The 15,080-nt window shown below is 63.8% G+C and overlaps 1 protein-coding gene across 2 annotated transcripts; it reads left to right on the top strand.

The window, feature by feature from the left end:
* The first annotated feature begins 174 nt into the window (after nucleotides 1–174).
* Nucleotides 175–13,581, top strand: ARHGEF16 (Rho guanine nucleotide exchange factor 16). 2 transcript variants are annotated; one of them, XM_004705209.2, is made up of 14 exons: nucleotides 175–758; nucleotides 2,889–2,934; nucleotides 3,801–3,967; nucleotides 5,413–5,469; nucleotides 5,924–6,084; nucleotides 8,135–8,287; nucleotides 8,368–8,497; nucleotides 9,264–9,338; nucleotides 9,547–9,639; nucleotides 10,923–11,074; nucleotides 11,267–11,452; nucleotides 12,183–12,256; nucleotides 12,693–12,794; nucleotides 13,122–13,581. In XM_004705209.2, the coding sequence occupies exons 1-14, from the start codon at nucleotides 186–188 to the stop codon at nucleotides 13,259–13,261; spliced, it is 2,109 nt and encodes a 702-aa protein (XP_004705266.1). In that variant the 5' UTR covers nucleotides 175–185; the 3' UTR covers nucleotides 13,262–13,581. The 2 variants fall into 2 exon arrangements, with proteins under 2 accessions (XP_004705266.1, XP_045155022.1); XM_045299087.1 differs by lacking the exon at nucleotides 5,413–5,469.
* Nucleotides 13,582–15,080: the final 1,499 nt, after the last annotated feature.

Here is a 15,080-nt window from a genome sequence, read left to right as displayed (position 1 = left end):
CCTCTGCCATACAGTTGTTCCGGAGCTGCCTGGGGTGTGACCAGGGTGGATGTGAGGAGCAGCACGTCAGCAGGGACCAGGTGGGCAGCAGCGTGGCAGGTGGTCATTGGACAGGTGGCAGGAGGGACCGATATCCTCACCTCTGCCTCTGCCCCCCACTCTCCAGACCACCGAGGCTGCCCAGCATGTCCCAGCGATACTCGGACAGCTCCTTGGATGAGAAACTTCTGGAATACCGCTTCCACGCTGAGCTGCAGCTCGATGCCAATGGCAGCCCCGTTTCGGGACTCCCCATGGTCCGGGGCTCCCTGCGAGTCCAGGATGGGACCACTGCCCAGCCCAAGGCCCAAACACCCCTGGAAGACGGGAGTCCGCAGCCCCCCATCATCCTGAGCACACAGAGCCCCGCCGCCCTCAAGATGGGCACGCAGCAGCTGATCCCCCGGACCCTGGCCGCGTGCAGCAAGGCAAAGCCACCCGCCCGCCACCAGAGCTTTGGGGCGGCCATGCTCAGCAAGGAGGCCGCCCGGCGGGACGCCCGGCTCTTGCCAGGCACCAGCTTCTCTCTGGACGACATGGACGTCGACACAGGCTGGGGGGGTGCCCTGAAGCGGAATCTACGGAACCAGTCCTACCGGGCAGCCATGAAGGGCCCAGGGCCACCAGGCAATGAGGGGGCCCCCACGCAGCTCAGCCCCCGGCTCCAGGCGCTGGCTGAGGAGCCCAGCCAGCCAGCCACTCGGCCAGCCAAGCACAAGGTAGGCACCCTCACCTGGCGGTGCGTCTAGGGGGCTCCGGAGCTTGTAGGCAGGGAGGGGGTTGCCCATCTGCGCCATCTCCACTGTGAAGGCTCTTCCCAGGACTGGCTGCTGGGTGCCTGTGTGCGGGCCAGGGCTCCCCTGGCACCGGGCTGGGCACCTTCTGCATTTTGAACATGGTGGGCACAGGGTCTCGGGGCTCAGAGCAGAGGGACTGCCACTGGCAGCTGTTCTCCTGCCACCAATGGGGCAGCTGTGGACAACTGAGGTGCTCATCCAGCCTGGGCTCCAAAACCCAAGCTCGGTGGCGGCTGGGCCCTCTCTGAGGCGGCCGGCCGAGCTGTGGGCGCTGATTAGGAATCTGTAGAGTACCAGCCTGCCTGTGGGGTCAGGAGAGGCTGGCCACCAGCTCACACCGGCGTGCCCCTGCAGAATCAGACACAGCCCAGCAGGGAGAGGTCTGCCGGGTCACTGGACCCTTTGCCAACAGCCACTAGCTAAGAGGCCTTTGTATGAAGTGGCCCTGCCCACGCCTGCTGGGTCTCCCGCCCTGGTGAATCTGGGCTGGGGGGTTGCTCCAGACATTGACCAGACCAGGAAGACTGAGCAGCCTGGGCACGCCTCGGGAGCAGGCCTTGCCCCTGGCTTTTCTGTACGGCTACTCACCAGGGCCCATCTTGGAATCCGCCCCAGGCGTCTGCTGCCCCCAAAGCCTGGGGTGGAGCCTTCCTGCTGGGTAAGCCCGCACCTCTGTGCCCCAGCATCACCGTCAGCGAGTGCACTGACGGGGATCCTATTGGGGGGGGGGGGGCATGTCTCTAGAGCAGACAGTGACCACGGGGGCCAAGGGTCACACAGAGGGCTGGGCAGCAAGCCTACAGAGTGGTGGCCTCTGCCCATGGGGCAGGGGGACTGGAAGTCATGGGCGGGGTCCTTGCTGCCAGCTCTGTCCTCCGGTGGCAGGGCTGACCTCCGCTCTAGTCCTCCCTGAAGGGCCTGGGTCCAGTGCCTGTCTGGGAGTTGTCTGCTGCCCCCTGCACTGCCCAGGTCAGGCCTGCTGGCTCCTTCTCTCGTTCCCCCATGCTTCTGCTTCCAGCAGATGCTTCCAAAGCACCCACTACGTTCCCCACCAGGCTTCTCAGCTCCAGGGCAGCTGGGGGTGGGGTGGGGGAGGGAATGCCAGCAGGGCAACTGAGACCTGCCCTGGGAAGGGGAAGATTGAAGGCAGAGCCAGCAGCCCACGTAGAGACCTGGAGGTGGAGGTGTTGTTGGTGTGCAGGACCCAGGGTGCGGGGGCCGGTTCTATTGGGAGCATACATCGAACACCTGCCTGGGGAGCTTCAGGCCCCAACTTGTCCGAGAAACCAGCCCCTGGCTTTCCTGGAACCAGCATACCTGGGAGGTGTGCCTCAGCTGGGCACCTAGCTGGGAAGCTGGGGCCTCTGAAAGCCCTGCCCACCACCCCGCTTGACCCTTCCCCTCTCCCTCCACCCCTCCTCTGCAGCTACCCAGCACCTGGCCTGTTTTCACTGCCATCCCAGAAATCTGGCCCCCGACCCCTCCTCTGCAGCCTGGAGTTCCTTCTCTGGGCTCTTTCGGCCACCACTGCTCTGCCCTGGGATCCCCTCCAGACCATGCAGACCCCCAAAGCCCACCCACCCACCCCACACACCGAGCATCCTCTCTGCCGGATCAGCCGTGCCTCCTCCCCCAGGCAGGCCTCAGACTCCGGACCCCACCAGCACCGAACCCACAGTCCCACAGTGCACCTTGGCCCATCCTCCTAGGCCCCACATGGCAACACCCAGTCACTCCCTTCCCCCTAAACGACAAGCTCAAACTACCCGATGCGACTCAGGTTGGGGTGGTCCGGCCCCTGTGAGTTTCCGAGACTAATTGTTAACGAGAGTGGAAGGCCCATCTTCCTCCCGAGGAGCGGCTGGTGGCCACCATCCTGGGCCTTCTCGGGTTGCTGCCCAGCTGGTAACTGGGACGCCACTGGCACCGAGGGCTAGGCACCTTCTGCATCTTGAACATGTTGGGCCTGGTGGTCTCTGGGCTTGGAGCAGAGGGTCTGCCATGGGCCCGCCCCTGCCCCTACCATGCTGACCACCCTCTTCTTTGCTGCAGAGGACACTGGGACGGAAGCGCGTGCACAAGGGCTCCTTCAAGGATGGTGAGTGCTTAGCCCCCGGGGAGCTGGGCTCAGGCGGGCCCCCTCACCGCTGGGGGGCCATCCTGGGGCACAGGGATTAGATGTGCTCTCAGGACCCTTGTGCTTCCGGGACTGGCAGGCTGGGCTGATGGACTAGACGCATCCTGGTGGTTCCTAAGGGGACAGATGGAGGTCCCAGGAGACAGTATCAGACATCTGTGTGAGGCCATGCTGGGAGCCCAGGCCAGGGGAGATGGGCACGGCTTAGAGCCCAGAGGGTAAATGCTAGCCTGCTGAGGGTGGATGCAGCTGGACCCCCAGGGGAAGTCCAGGTGCAGACACCCCTGAAGCCAGGACGGGAGAAGGTGGGCACTGAGGGCTGGGCTAGGGTCCGCCTTTGTCAGGAGGCTCTGCCTGCCCCAGAGTCTTGGTGGACAGGGTCACTGGGGGTTGGGGGTAAAGAGGGGCACACTAGTCCATCTTCGTGAGGACTTGGGGTGGCATCTTGGTGTGAGGAACAGGGGAACATGCAGTTCACTGTAAGGTCTTGGGGTCAGGGGCCAGCCCTGCACAGAGCCTCCTGGGTCTTAGGCACTCACTGCAGTCTGGGGGTCAGGGGACAGCCCTGCCCAGAGCCTCCTAGGCCCTGGGCACTCAATTGGTCAGCTTCCCTGTCAGAGGTGCCACATTCTGCATGGTGCTGCTACCTCACTGCCCACCAGCCATGGGAACCAGCTGGCCCGAGAGCAGCCTGTTGCGGGGTGCTTTACGCCGCCTGTTGCTTGAGGGGATTTTGGGGTCCCCTCCAGAGGGCTTGACCTGTGGACTCCCAAGGGGACAGGCCTCAGGGCCCCCCAGCCTGCAGGTGACTCACCCCCTCCCCACAGACCCCTGCCTCTATCAGGAGATCCGGGAGCGGGGCCTGAACACCAGCCATGAATCCGATGACGACTTGCTGGAGGCCCATGCCAGCCCCGAGAGCCCCCGGAAAGTGGACGCCATTGTGGTCAAGAGCTACCGGCCCGCACAGGTCACCTGGAGCCAGCTCCCTGAGGTAGGCTGGTGCTGGTCCTGGTGGGAGACTCCGAGCCGGGCGGTCCACTCCTCCCTGCCAGCCTCCAAAGTGCCTGGTGGGCAATCCCTGCTACCTCCCCTGGCTAGAATGGGGAGGGAGTAGTGAGCAAGGGGTGTTTGTCTTCCAACTGTGTGGGGGGGATGGGGGGAGAGGTGGTGGTGAGTGTGGTGTTTGTGTTTTATGTGTGTAGTGTTTGTGACTATGTGTGTGTGGTGTGCACGTTGAGTGTGCCACCCAATCTGCTTTTCCACTCACTCGGACCTGCTGGAACTGGGGCAAAAGAGCCCCTTCTGCCCAAGGTTGGGAGGGTCAGCAAGGCTGGTGGCCATGGGGGCAGGAAGCCCTGGCCTGGGGCTCTGAGCTGGGGCTGTGAACAAGCTACAGTCCCTCCCTTCTCCCTTTCTGCATTCCAGATGCCGTGCTACCCCACCCTTCCTGGCTGTGGGGGCTTGGTGGGCACTGGGGGCGGGCCCTGGGCTCTGGACAGTGCAGTGGGAGGTGGCAGGCAGGCACTACCCAGGAGGTCAAGGCTGCAGCCAGGGGTGAGCAGGGTGGGGACAGAAGAGAGGCCTGAGGAATGGGTGGGCGGTGCCTGACCCTGCAGGGGAGGGGACTCAGCCAAGGTGTCTGCAGCCTAAGGGGCTCCTGGTTAGCTGGCCCCCATGAGGGGGCTGTGCCCACCCTTAAGCTTTTTGTCACTGCAGTGAGATCTCTGGCCCAAGGAGGCCCAGCAGGTACAGATGGATCCCCTGACCCCTAGCCAATAGACATTTATGAAAAGTCATGGTTTTTCCACCTGCCAAGTGCAGGGTGTGGAGGGTGGAGGTCTGTCACCTCTGGGGTCTAGAAGTGGGGTCCAGGGAGTAGGATTCTGGCATAACTTGAGACACTGGGCAGTGGAGGAAGGCAGGGGGACGGGGCCTCCTGGTGGTCCTGCAGAGGGCAGTCTGAGTGGGGACACAGCCCAATGGACAACCTGAGCCACACTCCAGCTTGTTAGAGGCCTGGGGCAGGCAATGGGCAGGACCCCACTGCAGGCCACTGACTTCACCTGGTCCCAGTCAGGGCTCCACCTGTGCTCAGCCCTCTCAGCCTGGCACTGGCCCTGCCGCCACCTGGGCGGGCTGTCTCCCCATCCCTGGGGCAGCCTCGCCGATGAGGTCAGGACCCTACCAGCCATGCCCTCAGGGACACCACGCTTCCCTGGGCTGCCCCGGGCTCCTCAGAGTCCCACCGGGAAGCAGGGGCCATACCTGCTGGCCTGTCTTCCTGCATGCCCACCTGCAGCCATTCTGGGGTGGCCCTGGGTCCTGCCTGCCCAGGGCCTTCCTGTCCTCCCGGTGGGGTCTGGTCCAGTGGAGGGTGGGGTGGGGAGGGAACATGAGCCGGGAGCTCATGTCCCTGCACCAACTGGCCCCTCCCAGGTGGTGGAATCAGGCGTCTTGGACACGCTGTCTGCTGAGGAGCGCAAACGTCAGGAGGTGAGGGAGCGGGCTGCCCAGGGGGCTCGTGGGCTCAGCCAGCCCCAGGAGGGGGACCCGAGCTGTAGTGGCACTGTCCACTGGATGCTTCAGGGCTGGCACTTGTGTGAGGTCACCTTTGTGGATGTCTCTCATGCCAGGCCTGGCCCTTTCCCCTTTGTCCCTGACCCTGTCAGAGCACACACATGGCAGTACTGTCCCCTGCTTCCTACTGGGGCCGGGGGACGTCTTCCCAGTGGCACAGGACTCCTGGGTGACTGAGCCCACAGCCAACCCAGGCAGTCCTCCCAGCCCTGCCCAGCTCTGTCCGGACTGCCTACCCCATGCCCCAGCTTGCCCTGTTGTCAGCTCTGCTGCCCACAGACCTGTGTGTTGCCCCATCTGGGGGCTGGTGCATGGTGGGCACAGGGCCCAGTGTCCCCGGCATCCCCCAGTGTCCCCCTCTGTCTCACAGGCCATCTTTGAGATCCTCACCTCGGAGTTCTCCTACCTGCACAGCCTGGGCATCCTGGTGGCCGAGTTCCTGCAGTCCAGCGAGCTGCGCAACACCATGACCCCGACGGACCACCATCACCTTTTCTCCAACATCCGGGACGTGCAGGGGGCCAGCCAGGGGTGAGCTGCCCCAGCCCCGCCTGCCTCCCTCCCTAGACCATGGTGCCCACGGTGCCGGCCAGAGCCAGGCTGGGGCCTCGGGTTGCAGCCATGGGGCGTGTTCTGCCTGCTGGTGTCTGGTGGCCCAGAGAAGGCTGTCGGCTCTGGTTGCCAGAGTGGGGGGCTGGGAGGAGAGCCAGCGTGCACGCAGGAGTGTGTGTGGTGGGTGCACGCCTCTGCGGACAAACAGCACTGACCTGCAGCTGTGTGTGCTTGCCCTGCAGAGGGCAGGAGCGCGCGTGCGTGCACGTGCAGGCTGAGGCTGAGGCCCAGAGAACAGGAGTACCTGAGTGACCACCACCTACCTACAAGTCCACTGGTCCTGATGACTGAGTGAGGGCCAAACCTTCTGGGGCCACTAAACAACAGGGTCACTACCCAAGGTGCCCGGGACCTAAAAATCCCCGCCAGCCTCAGATTTGGGGGCCTAGGGCCTCCTTTCAGTGTACCCCCACAAGTCCCTCTGAGCCGGCAGGCCAGTCTGCCCCTTGCCTAGTATGTCCTTCATCCTGCTGCTCCCTGCTGAGTGGCCAGGACTGATCGGCCTCCTATCTCATGGGAGAGGACTTTATCCCAAACCTCCCCTTGTCAGTATCGCTGCCTCTGTCCTCAGAACAGCACCCCAGGGTGCAGCCCAGGTGAAATCCTGGCCAGACCCGAGGGACAGGGGGCTTCTCCAAGGGCAAAGCGCTTTGGAGGGGAGCAGCCTTGCTGGGCCCTGCTATCAAGGAGCAGATGGTTTGCGGGGCCTTGGGGCTCGGCATGTTCCAGGTGCGCATGATGACAAGGCCCCACCCAGCCCATCCGATGGCTTCATCCCCATGTCCACACTGAGGTTCATGCCCAAAGGGCCCCACATCGGCCATGCCCCTAGCTTCCCACCCCACCCCAGCGCTCCTCTCACACCAGGGCAGACCCCCTGCATCCTTGGAGCCAGCCCCTCGGCACCCCAGGAGGGAGAGTCCCAAGGTAGTCTCTGCCTGACCAGGAGGCTAGGCAGCTGGCCTCCCCCCAGCCTGTGGTCAGTTCCTCTCCTTGTGCTCCTTCCTAGCCTAGAGGGGAGGCTTTTAGCTGGAGAGCTGCGCCAGGCCCTGTGGCGTTTCTGAAGAACTGAGCAGGGCCTTCACAGCACGTTCAGCCATGGGGTGTCTCCTGCCGTGCGGGGACCCAGGAGTGCTCCCTGGTGAGGGTCCCAGCCAGCAGGGCATCAAGTCCTTCACCCCGACTTCCAGGCAGGCACATCAGCTGGTCCTCTGCACACATCTGGCCTCAGGGACACCCCTCCCCTCCCCTGGGCCTCAGTTCCCCTCCCCATAAGACACGAGGCAGGGCTTGTCCCTGGTGCACAGTGTCCACACACTGAGGTGAACAGGGCCCCCAGGACAGCACGGTGCTTCTGACTCACAGCCGGAACCACGGCTGATGGGCTCCACTTGAGTGTCCCCCGAGGCCCCTGACCAGGTGCCCTCACTGTCCCTGCCCACACGGCAGCTTTGGCCCACAGCTACCCGCCCTGTGATCTGGGGTTTAAGGGGCTCATCTGTCCAGGGACTGTCCTGGATGGCCAACACTCACAGCTCCAGGTGCTGGCCTGGGTCCTAGCGCAGTCCCATCAGCTGGACAGCGACCCACTGACCCTCAGGTCCTCCTCCAGGCATGCTGTGTGCATGGGTACGCATGCACGGGCTTACCTGTGTGCATTTTCTACACATGCAGTGCATTACACATTAGGTTGTAACAGCAACGTTAGCAGTTCGAAACCACCAGCCTTTCCATGGGAGAAAGATGAGGCTTTCTACTCCCACAGAATTCCTCTCGGAAACGTACAGGGCAGCTCTCTTCTGCCCTGTGGGGTCTCCAGGAGTCAGGATTACTGGAGATGGCGAGTTTGCGTTTTCTGATGTTTGTGGTCCTGCACGTGTGTTTGTGGGTGCCCTGCGTGTTCACGGTGGCATGTGCATTTGAGTGTGCACGTGTGGCCGGGACCGCCAAGACTGCAACGCCCCTGCAGGTTCTTCAATGCCCTGGAGCGGCGGCACAAGGAGCAGGTGTGCGTGGACGACATCAGTGACATCCTGGAGGAGCACGCCGAGCGGCACTTCCACCCCTACGTGGCCTACTGCACCAACGAGGTCTACCAGCAGCGCACGCTGCAGAGGCTGACGTGAGTGCTGCCGCCCTGCGCCCCCGCCCCCCGGGCCCCCGCCCCCGGCCACCAGCTCCGCCTGGCTTCCTCTGTTGCAGAAGCGGCAACCCCGGCTTCCGCGAGGCCCTTCGGCAGATCGAGCGGCAGCCTGCGTGCGGGGGCCTGCCCATGATCTCCTTCCTCATCCTCCCCATGCAGAGGGTGACCCGGCTGCCCCTCCTGACAGACGTGAGTCAGCCTGGACGGAACCCCGCCCCCATCCCCCGCCCCCAGAGTGCCATCCCTGCTCTCTCTGGGCTGCCTGCTCCCTGTGGACCTCTCTGTTGTTGCTGTCATTGTCACCGGCCTACTAGTGACAGGACATCAACAGTGTCACTGTCCAGCCAGTGCCGTCACATTGACGGCATCATCATCCTGCTGGTGAAGGATGTCAATGACGTCACTGTCGTGCTGATGGCCTCGCCACACTTATGACATTAACATGCGATAATGATAGTCAGAATCAGTGGTTGGCCCAGCTCCCAGGACCCTGTGCTGCACATGCTCCCCACAGCAGGGATCTGAGCCCCGCACAGAGGAGGGCCTGGGCCGGTGCCACCTCCTGCCCACTCTTTCCCTGACACTTTGGGGCCAGAAGGACACGGAGGCTCATTGCGTGTTGAGGATGTACACAGAGGCTCAGGGCGTCTGGGCCACAGGCAGCCCCCAGGCAGAGATGGGGGTGTGGCAGCGGGGCTGCCTGAGGCTAACGAGAGGACCAAGGATGGGACCAGGGTCCCAGAGGGGCGTCCCGGCTCCAAGGACTCTACCCAACATAGTCTGGCCTGCCTGGAGCCCTGGGCATTACAGTGGCCATCTGGAGCTGGGCACAGCAGGCTTCCAGAAGGAGACCCCTGGGGCTGACCCTGGGCCTCCTACACCCCCTCGCGTTCCAGTGTTAGGGGGCCCTTCCCCAAGCAGGCCTCTGGCTCTCACCTCAGTGCCTTCTCTGCAGACACTCTGCCTGAAGACCCAGGGCCACCCCGAGAGGTACAAGGCCGCCGGCCGCGCTCTGAAGGCCATCAGCAAGGTGAGGCGGGCCGGGCAGAGGCCAGGCTGAGCGCGACCTCCCTCACGGCAGGGGTGTGCAGATTATTGACCCCTGAGCTTTCCATCGTCAGAATTGGGTGACCCCAGCCCATTGCTCCTGGTGTAAGATTATACCCAGCACCCTCTGGGGCAGGTGGGGGAATGGAGCGGGTGGCACTCAGCCCCCACCCCACCCTGCCCCCTCGCAGCTGGTGAAGCAGTGCAACGAGGGGGCGCACCAGATGGAGCGCACGGAGCAGCTGTTCGCGCTGCAACAGCAGCTGGTGTTCAGCAAGGTCAAGGTGAGCTCCCACCCCCCCCACCCCCCCGCTCTCCAGAGCCTCCTCCAGGCCTGCCTCCTGCAGGCTGAGCCTAGAGGTTAGGGACACAACCTAACCGCAGGGTCTCACGCTCCAGGCCAGGGCTGCACAGGCTGTGGAAGGCCAAGAACGGCCTGCCTTTGGCTCCACATGGGGTGGGGGTGGGGGAATGGCCGTGGTTTCTGCCTCCCTGGCCACACGGGCTAAGCACACCTCCTTTCTGGCCTATGGCCCCCACCCCCCCGGGTTGCCCAGGCAAACGGAGACAGATGGGGGGTGAGGGGTGGCAGGCAGCAGGCCCCGATGGGCCCAGGACTAGTGGGGAGAGGGCAGCCTCACTCCTAGCTTGGGGTCCAGACTCCTCCTTGGGTACAGGGTTTGGAGTATCAAGGAGCCCAGACCCCTCTTCCCCTTAGGCCTCTCAGAATCTCATGGGCTGGCCCCATCCCTGGGTGGTCCAGAGAAAGCTATCCCAGACGATAACCGCAGGTGGGCCTCAGGCCCTTCTGACCTCTGGCCCATCCTGCCTGTTGGCTTGTGCATCAGCCGATGACCTGCAACCTCAGTGAGGGGACCAGAAACTCAGTGGAGAGGGGGGGCCACCTTGAGGTCAGAGACAGGCCAGGGAGCAGGCCCAGAGAATCGGTTGCCCCTCCCATTCCGTGCCTCCTGCCCCTAGATCGCTGGCCCCCTCCCAGGTCTCCCTCACCCTGTGCCTGCAGGCTCTGGGACCTGGGCGTCCGGGCCCAGCTTGCAAGGGCTGTACACATGCCTGGTGTGTCCTGTGCCCTGCAATGACCCCCTACACTCCATCAGGCTGCCCACAACCTGCACCTCCATCAGCACCCAACCTTCCCCACACCTCTGCCCAACTGCCTCATCCCCATAGCGGCCACTGCGCCCAGGGCCAGCCCCAGAGGCAGGAAGGCAGGTTCTTGCTTACTCAGGCAAGCCCAGAGTCAGGACCGGCTCCTGGACACCAGTGCGAGAGAGATTCAGGGAGCTCGCCTTCCTGAGCGCTGAGCTTGCTTCGAGCTCAGTCCTGGCAGAGCAGGTGCTCAGCAGGCCAAGTCCCTGTGCAGGCTGGCCACCCAGATGGCCCCTTGCTGGAGGCCTGCACACAGCGAACCCCCTGCCGGACTGGCGACCTGAGCCACTTACTCGGGTGGGATTAGAGGCCTGGCTGCGGCCCCCAGACAGTGCTGCTGGGCTGTACACGCTGACCCCAGCCCTCGGGGCCTTGCTCCCCTGCGGCCTGTCCACAGTCCCTCCCCATCACCTCCTCCTCCCGCTGGCTGCTGAAGCGTGGCGAGCTGGCGCTGGTGGAAGACGGCGGCCTCCTCCGCAAGATCGCTGGCCGGCCAGCCTCCTACCTCTTCCTCTTCAATGACGTCCTGGTGGTCACCAAGAAGAAGAGGTGGGCCTGCTGCCACCCACTGCGGAGGGGGACCTGGGACCCAGCGGGTGGGAGCTCTATCTGGCCTGAGCCAGGGACACTCTGCTGGGCTCTGGCTCTAGTCTGCGAGCCCTGGGTGACCCGACAGCCTCCGGGTGGGCAGCACCCCAGGCCCATGGTTGCCGCCTCTGACCGCCGTCCTGTCCTCAGCAGCGAGGACAGCTATGTGGTCCAGGACTATGCCAAGGTGGAGCACATCCAGGTCCAGAAGGTGGAGCCGGCCGAGCTCCCACTGCCCGGCGGCCACCGAGCCTCTTCCGTGCCGCACCCCTTCCTGATCACCATGCTGCGCAACAGTGAGGGCCGCCAGGAGCAGCTGATGCTGGCCGCCGACTCTGCGTAAGGCCTGCCCCCCGGAATCCAGCAGCTCTGTCCTGGGCGGCTCGCACTCCAGGGAGGGAACAGGAGGCAGCCGGGTGGGCGTGACGGCCCTCCTGGATGAGTGTCTGGAAGGTTCTGTGGGGGAGGAGGGCAAGGACTAGAGGGGGTGTAAGCAGGGGAGGGGGCCTCGTGGGCAAGGTGAGGTCAGGGTCACATGCCCATGGATGGACATGGATGGGGGCGGGCAGGGTGTCCTGGCAGGTCGAGGCTGGCAGCAGGAACAGCAAGGACAGTGTAGACCAGGCACTGGCACCCAGTGGGGCTCCAGGCCGCTGCCCAAGGCTCCTTCAAGCCTTCCTGCAGGGAGAGCCAGGCAGGAGGGCAGGGGCTGTGGGTCAGCAGAATGGGCTCTGGGTCTGGGCAGGTGTGATGGGACTGGCTGCCTGCCTGTGGAGGAGCCCACCCTGTCCCTGGCTGGCCCTGTGAGCTCCCCAAGCGTTGAGTGGCACGCTCAGGCACCCCAGCCCCTCCCAGAGTAGAGGAGATCCCTCTGGTTCTGTGGCTGAGCCTGCAGCAGCAGGGACTCCCAGTGGGAAGCCTGGGGACACCCCCCACCCCCGGACCCCACCCCACCCCCACCCAGTCTTTCCGCTCTGCCTCACCGGAAGTGCCCTGACTGGGGATGGGGCAGGGTGGAGAGGCCTAGCTTCACGCGCGCGCACACACACGCTCCTCTCTCTGGCCCCAGGAGTGAGCGGGCCCGGTGGATCACAGCGCTGGAGCACAAGGAACGACAGTGGCAGGACCATGGTGACAAAGGGGGTGAGATGGGGTCTTGCATGTAGCCTCTGTCCTGGCCTGGGGGGCGGGGGGCTGCTGAAGAGGGCCAGAGGCCAGCCCTTTGTCCCACCCCAGCCTGAGTGAGCTCAAGACAGCCTGCCCTGGGGACCTGTGCCCCTACCCTACCCTGGCCTTTATCATCAGCCCTCCTCAAAACCTCCATGTCTGCAGAAACAGAGGCTCCTGCCCCAGGGTCTGTCACCTGAGAGGTTTGGTCTCCCCAAGGCAACAGTTGCCTGTCCCCTGCAGGGGTCCCTTAGCCCAAAGCCAGCTGCCTCTTGAAGCGTGGGACTCCCAGACCCCCCAGACCCTGGACGTAGCAGCTCCATTTCTGTGTCGGGAGGACTGGCCCCTGCAGAGGTCTGGGGGCCCTCCCCTGGGGGGTCCTGGCGCTGACACCTCTTCCCCATCCCCCCAGACCTGCTGCAGGTGGAAATCACCAAGGCCTACTTCGCCAAGCAGGCGGATGAGATGTCACTGCAGCAGGCGGACGTGGTCCTGGTCCTGCAGCAGGAGGACGGTGAGCGGGCAGAGGGCCGGGAGCCTCTGGGCGAGGGCCCTGCAGGGGGTGGCCAGTGGCACAGCATGTCCTCCCTGTGTCTCGTGGAGGGCTGGTGGCAGCCTCCCCGGGATCAGCAGGCACAAGCTGGCTGCCCCGCTTGTCTCTGAGCCGGTGATCAGGGGGCGGCCCTCAGCCGGGGGCCCTGGGAGGAGCTGGGTGTGATAGACCCAGGCCTCAACCTCCTTCCCCGTGGCCCCCCTGGAAACGTCTGGAGCAGCCAGTCTGGGGGCTTCGGGGGTGCCAACATCCAGGGCAGGCCCCTCATCCCTCCGAATGGACCCGCAGGCTGGCTGTTCGGGGAGCGGCTGCGCGACGGGGAGACGGGCTGGTTCCCCGAGGACTTCGCGCACTCCATCACCAGCCGCCTGGCCCTGGAGGACAACGTGCGCAGGCTGGAGCGGCTACGCCTGGAGACAGACGTGTAGTCCCCGTGTCCCCCAGACCCTGTTCGGTCCAACACTTCCGGGATGGGGCCTCACCACCCTCCAGGGCGGGCATGGGTGGGGCAGACCTGAATGAGTCCTGCTGGGAGAACTCAGCCAGGCCCCACCACTGACCAGCCCACGGGGCTGGCCCTGCACCCAAGTGCCCCCCAGGGGGTTGCAGTGACATGAGGGTGATCAGAGAGGGCAATGTGGGGCCCTCACTCCCCTAGCCCAGACAAGAAGCACATACACACACATGTCACCCCAGCATGGAAATGGTTAACTGCGGTTTCCAAAGACATTAAAGTATTTCCTTCACACCTGGATTTGCTCAGTGAATCAGAGCGAGGCAGGGGCCACAGCCCTGTGTCCCAGGGAAAGCCTGGCAGGGGCCTGGGCGGACAGGCCTCACCACCATCGGGGCCCAGAGCCAGTGGGGCCTCAGCCAGCACTGTCCTGCGCTCACCCCTCCACAGCCGCTTCCCGGGGCTTGAGGTACAGCAGGACACCTTGTAAAATAGTGCCCTGGGGATGTAGACCTCTTGCGGAATCGTCTCTCCACGTGGATTTTAGGACCTCTCTGTGCCGCTCCGTGCACACCCAGCTCATTGTGTCTGATCACGCCAGGACATGCCACTGTCATGTGCGGTCACCCACACTTGTCCATTCTGCTGGCTTGTCCCTAGCGCCCTTCCCTTCCTCTAGCTGGGTGTGCATCCAGTGATGCCCCCTGGTGTCTAGGAGTGGCATTGCTAGCAGGTCCTCAGGGCAGAGGTTCTGAGGCTCAAAGGCTGACCACTGCTTCCCAGAGGGGCCTGGGGGCTCCCGGCTCCTCACGGGAACAAGGCCACATTCCGTCATCTGAACCTCCTATCCCTGGTCCTCGCGAGCTTGTGCATCCTGCAGACACGCCTGTCCCCACCTGCCCTCTGCATGGAGGAGCCCTGGCTGCTAAACACAAGGCCGGGAGTTCAGGACCACGAGCTGCTCCAAGGGAGAAAGACAAGGCTTCCTAGTCCCGTAAAGAATCAACAGTCTCGGAACCCCACTGGGGACAGTTCGACCCTGTCCTCTGGGGTCACTGGATCAACAGTGAGTGGGAGAGGTGACAGCTGCACTATGTGAGATGGCCCTCCCTCGTGAGCTCAGTGGAGCCCTGGGGACACACTAAAGGCCAGCCCTTTGCACCCACCAGCCGCTCCGAAGGGGAAGCGGTGGCAGTTGGCTTCCATAAAGGTTACAGCCTTAAGGACGGCACAAGCAGTTCGACTCGGTTCTGGACGGTGGCCGGGGTGGAATCAACTCGTCGGCAGTGGGCTGGGTGTTTTGGTTGAAAGCTGTCTGGTCCCGCTGGTCCGGGCCTTTTTCAGCTCTGTGAAAGGCCCCCTGCCTTCTTCTGCCAGGTAGACTCTCAAGGCACTGCAGGTTTGCTTGCCATATCGGACAGCATCTTAGTGCTCTGCCGTCTGGCCGGTGACTTCGGGCGCAGAGGAGCTGTTGACTCAGGCCGGTCAGCCTCTATCGGTGAACCTTGCTGAATTCTTCTACGTTGTAACCAGCTGTAGCCCTCTGGGGTTTTCTGGAGATAACAGATCATCTCTCTTGCAAACTAGCATAAGTTTGCCTCTATACGTTAATTATTGTGACCTCTGATCATTTGCTTACAACAGGATGGGCAGGGCCGCCGGGCTCTCCTGCACAGGGGTTATGAAAAGACATCTGAGTCTTAATGGCGGCTGTCATTTAGTTGCTGATGGCAACCCCGGGCACAACTAAACACTAGCCAGTGGCGCGTCACCCCTGTGGCTGCTGATGGATC

Source organism: Echinops telfairi, unplaced genomic scaffold (assembly GCF_000313985.2).
Source record: "Echinops telfairi isolate 266 unplaced genomic scaffold, ASM31398v2 ScPeMD7_7457;HRSCAF=8495, whole genome shotgun sequence".
Lineage (NCBI taxonomy): Eukaryota > Metazoa > Chordata > Mammalia > Afrosoricida > Tenrecidae > Echinops > Echinops telfairi.
The sequence above is the reverse complement of the archived record's forward strand: the minus strand, read 5'-3'. Positions and strand labels throughout refer to the sequence as shown.

Excerpts from the sequence above, each read along its gene's own strand:
- ARHGEF16 (XM_004705209.2), top strand. The coding sequence starts at position 186 with ATGTCCCAGCGATACTCGGACAGCTCCTTGGATGAGAAACTTCTGGAA. Across the intron at positions 11,453-12,182 it reads ATGCTGGCCGCCGACTCTGC|GAGTGAGCGGGCCCGGTGGA; the intron begins GTAAGGCCTGCC and ends CTCTGGCCCCAG. Across the intron at positions 12,257-12,692 it reads GGACCATGGTGACAAAGGGG|ACCTGCTGCAGGTGGAAATC; the intron begins GTGAGATGGGGT and ends CCATCCCCCCAG.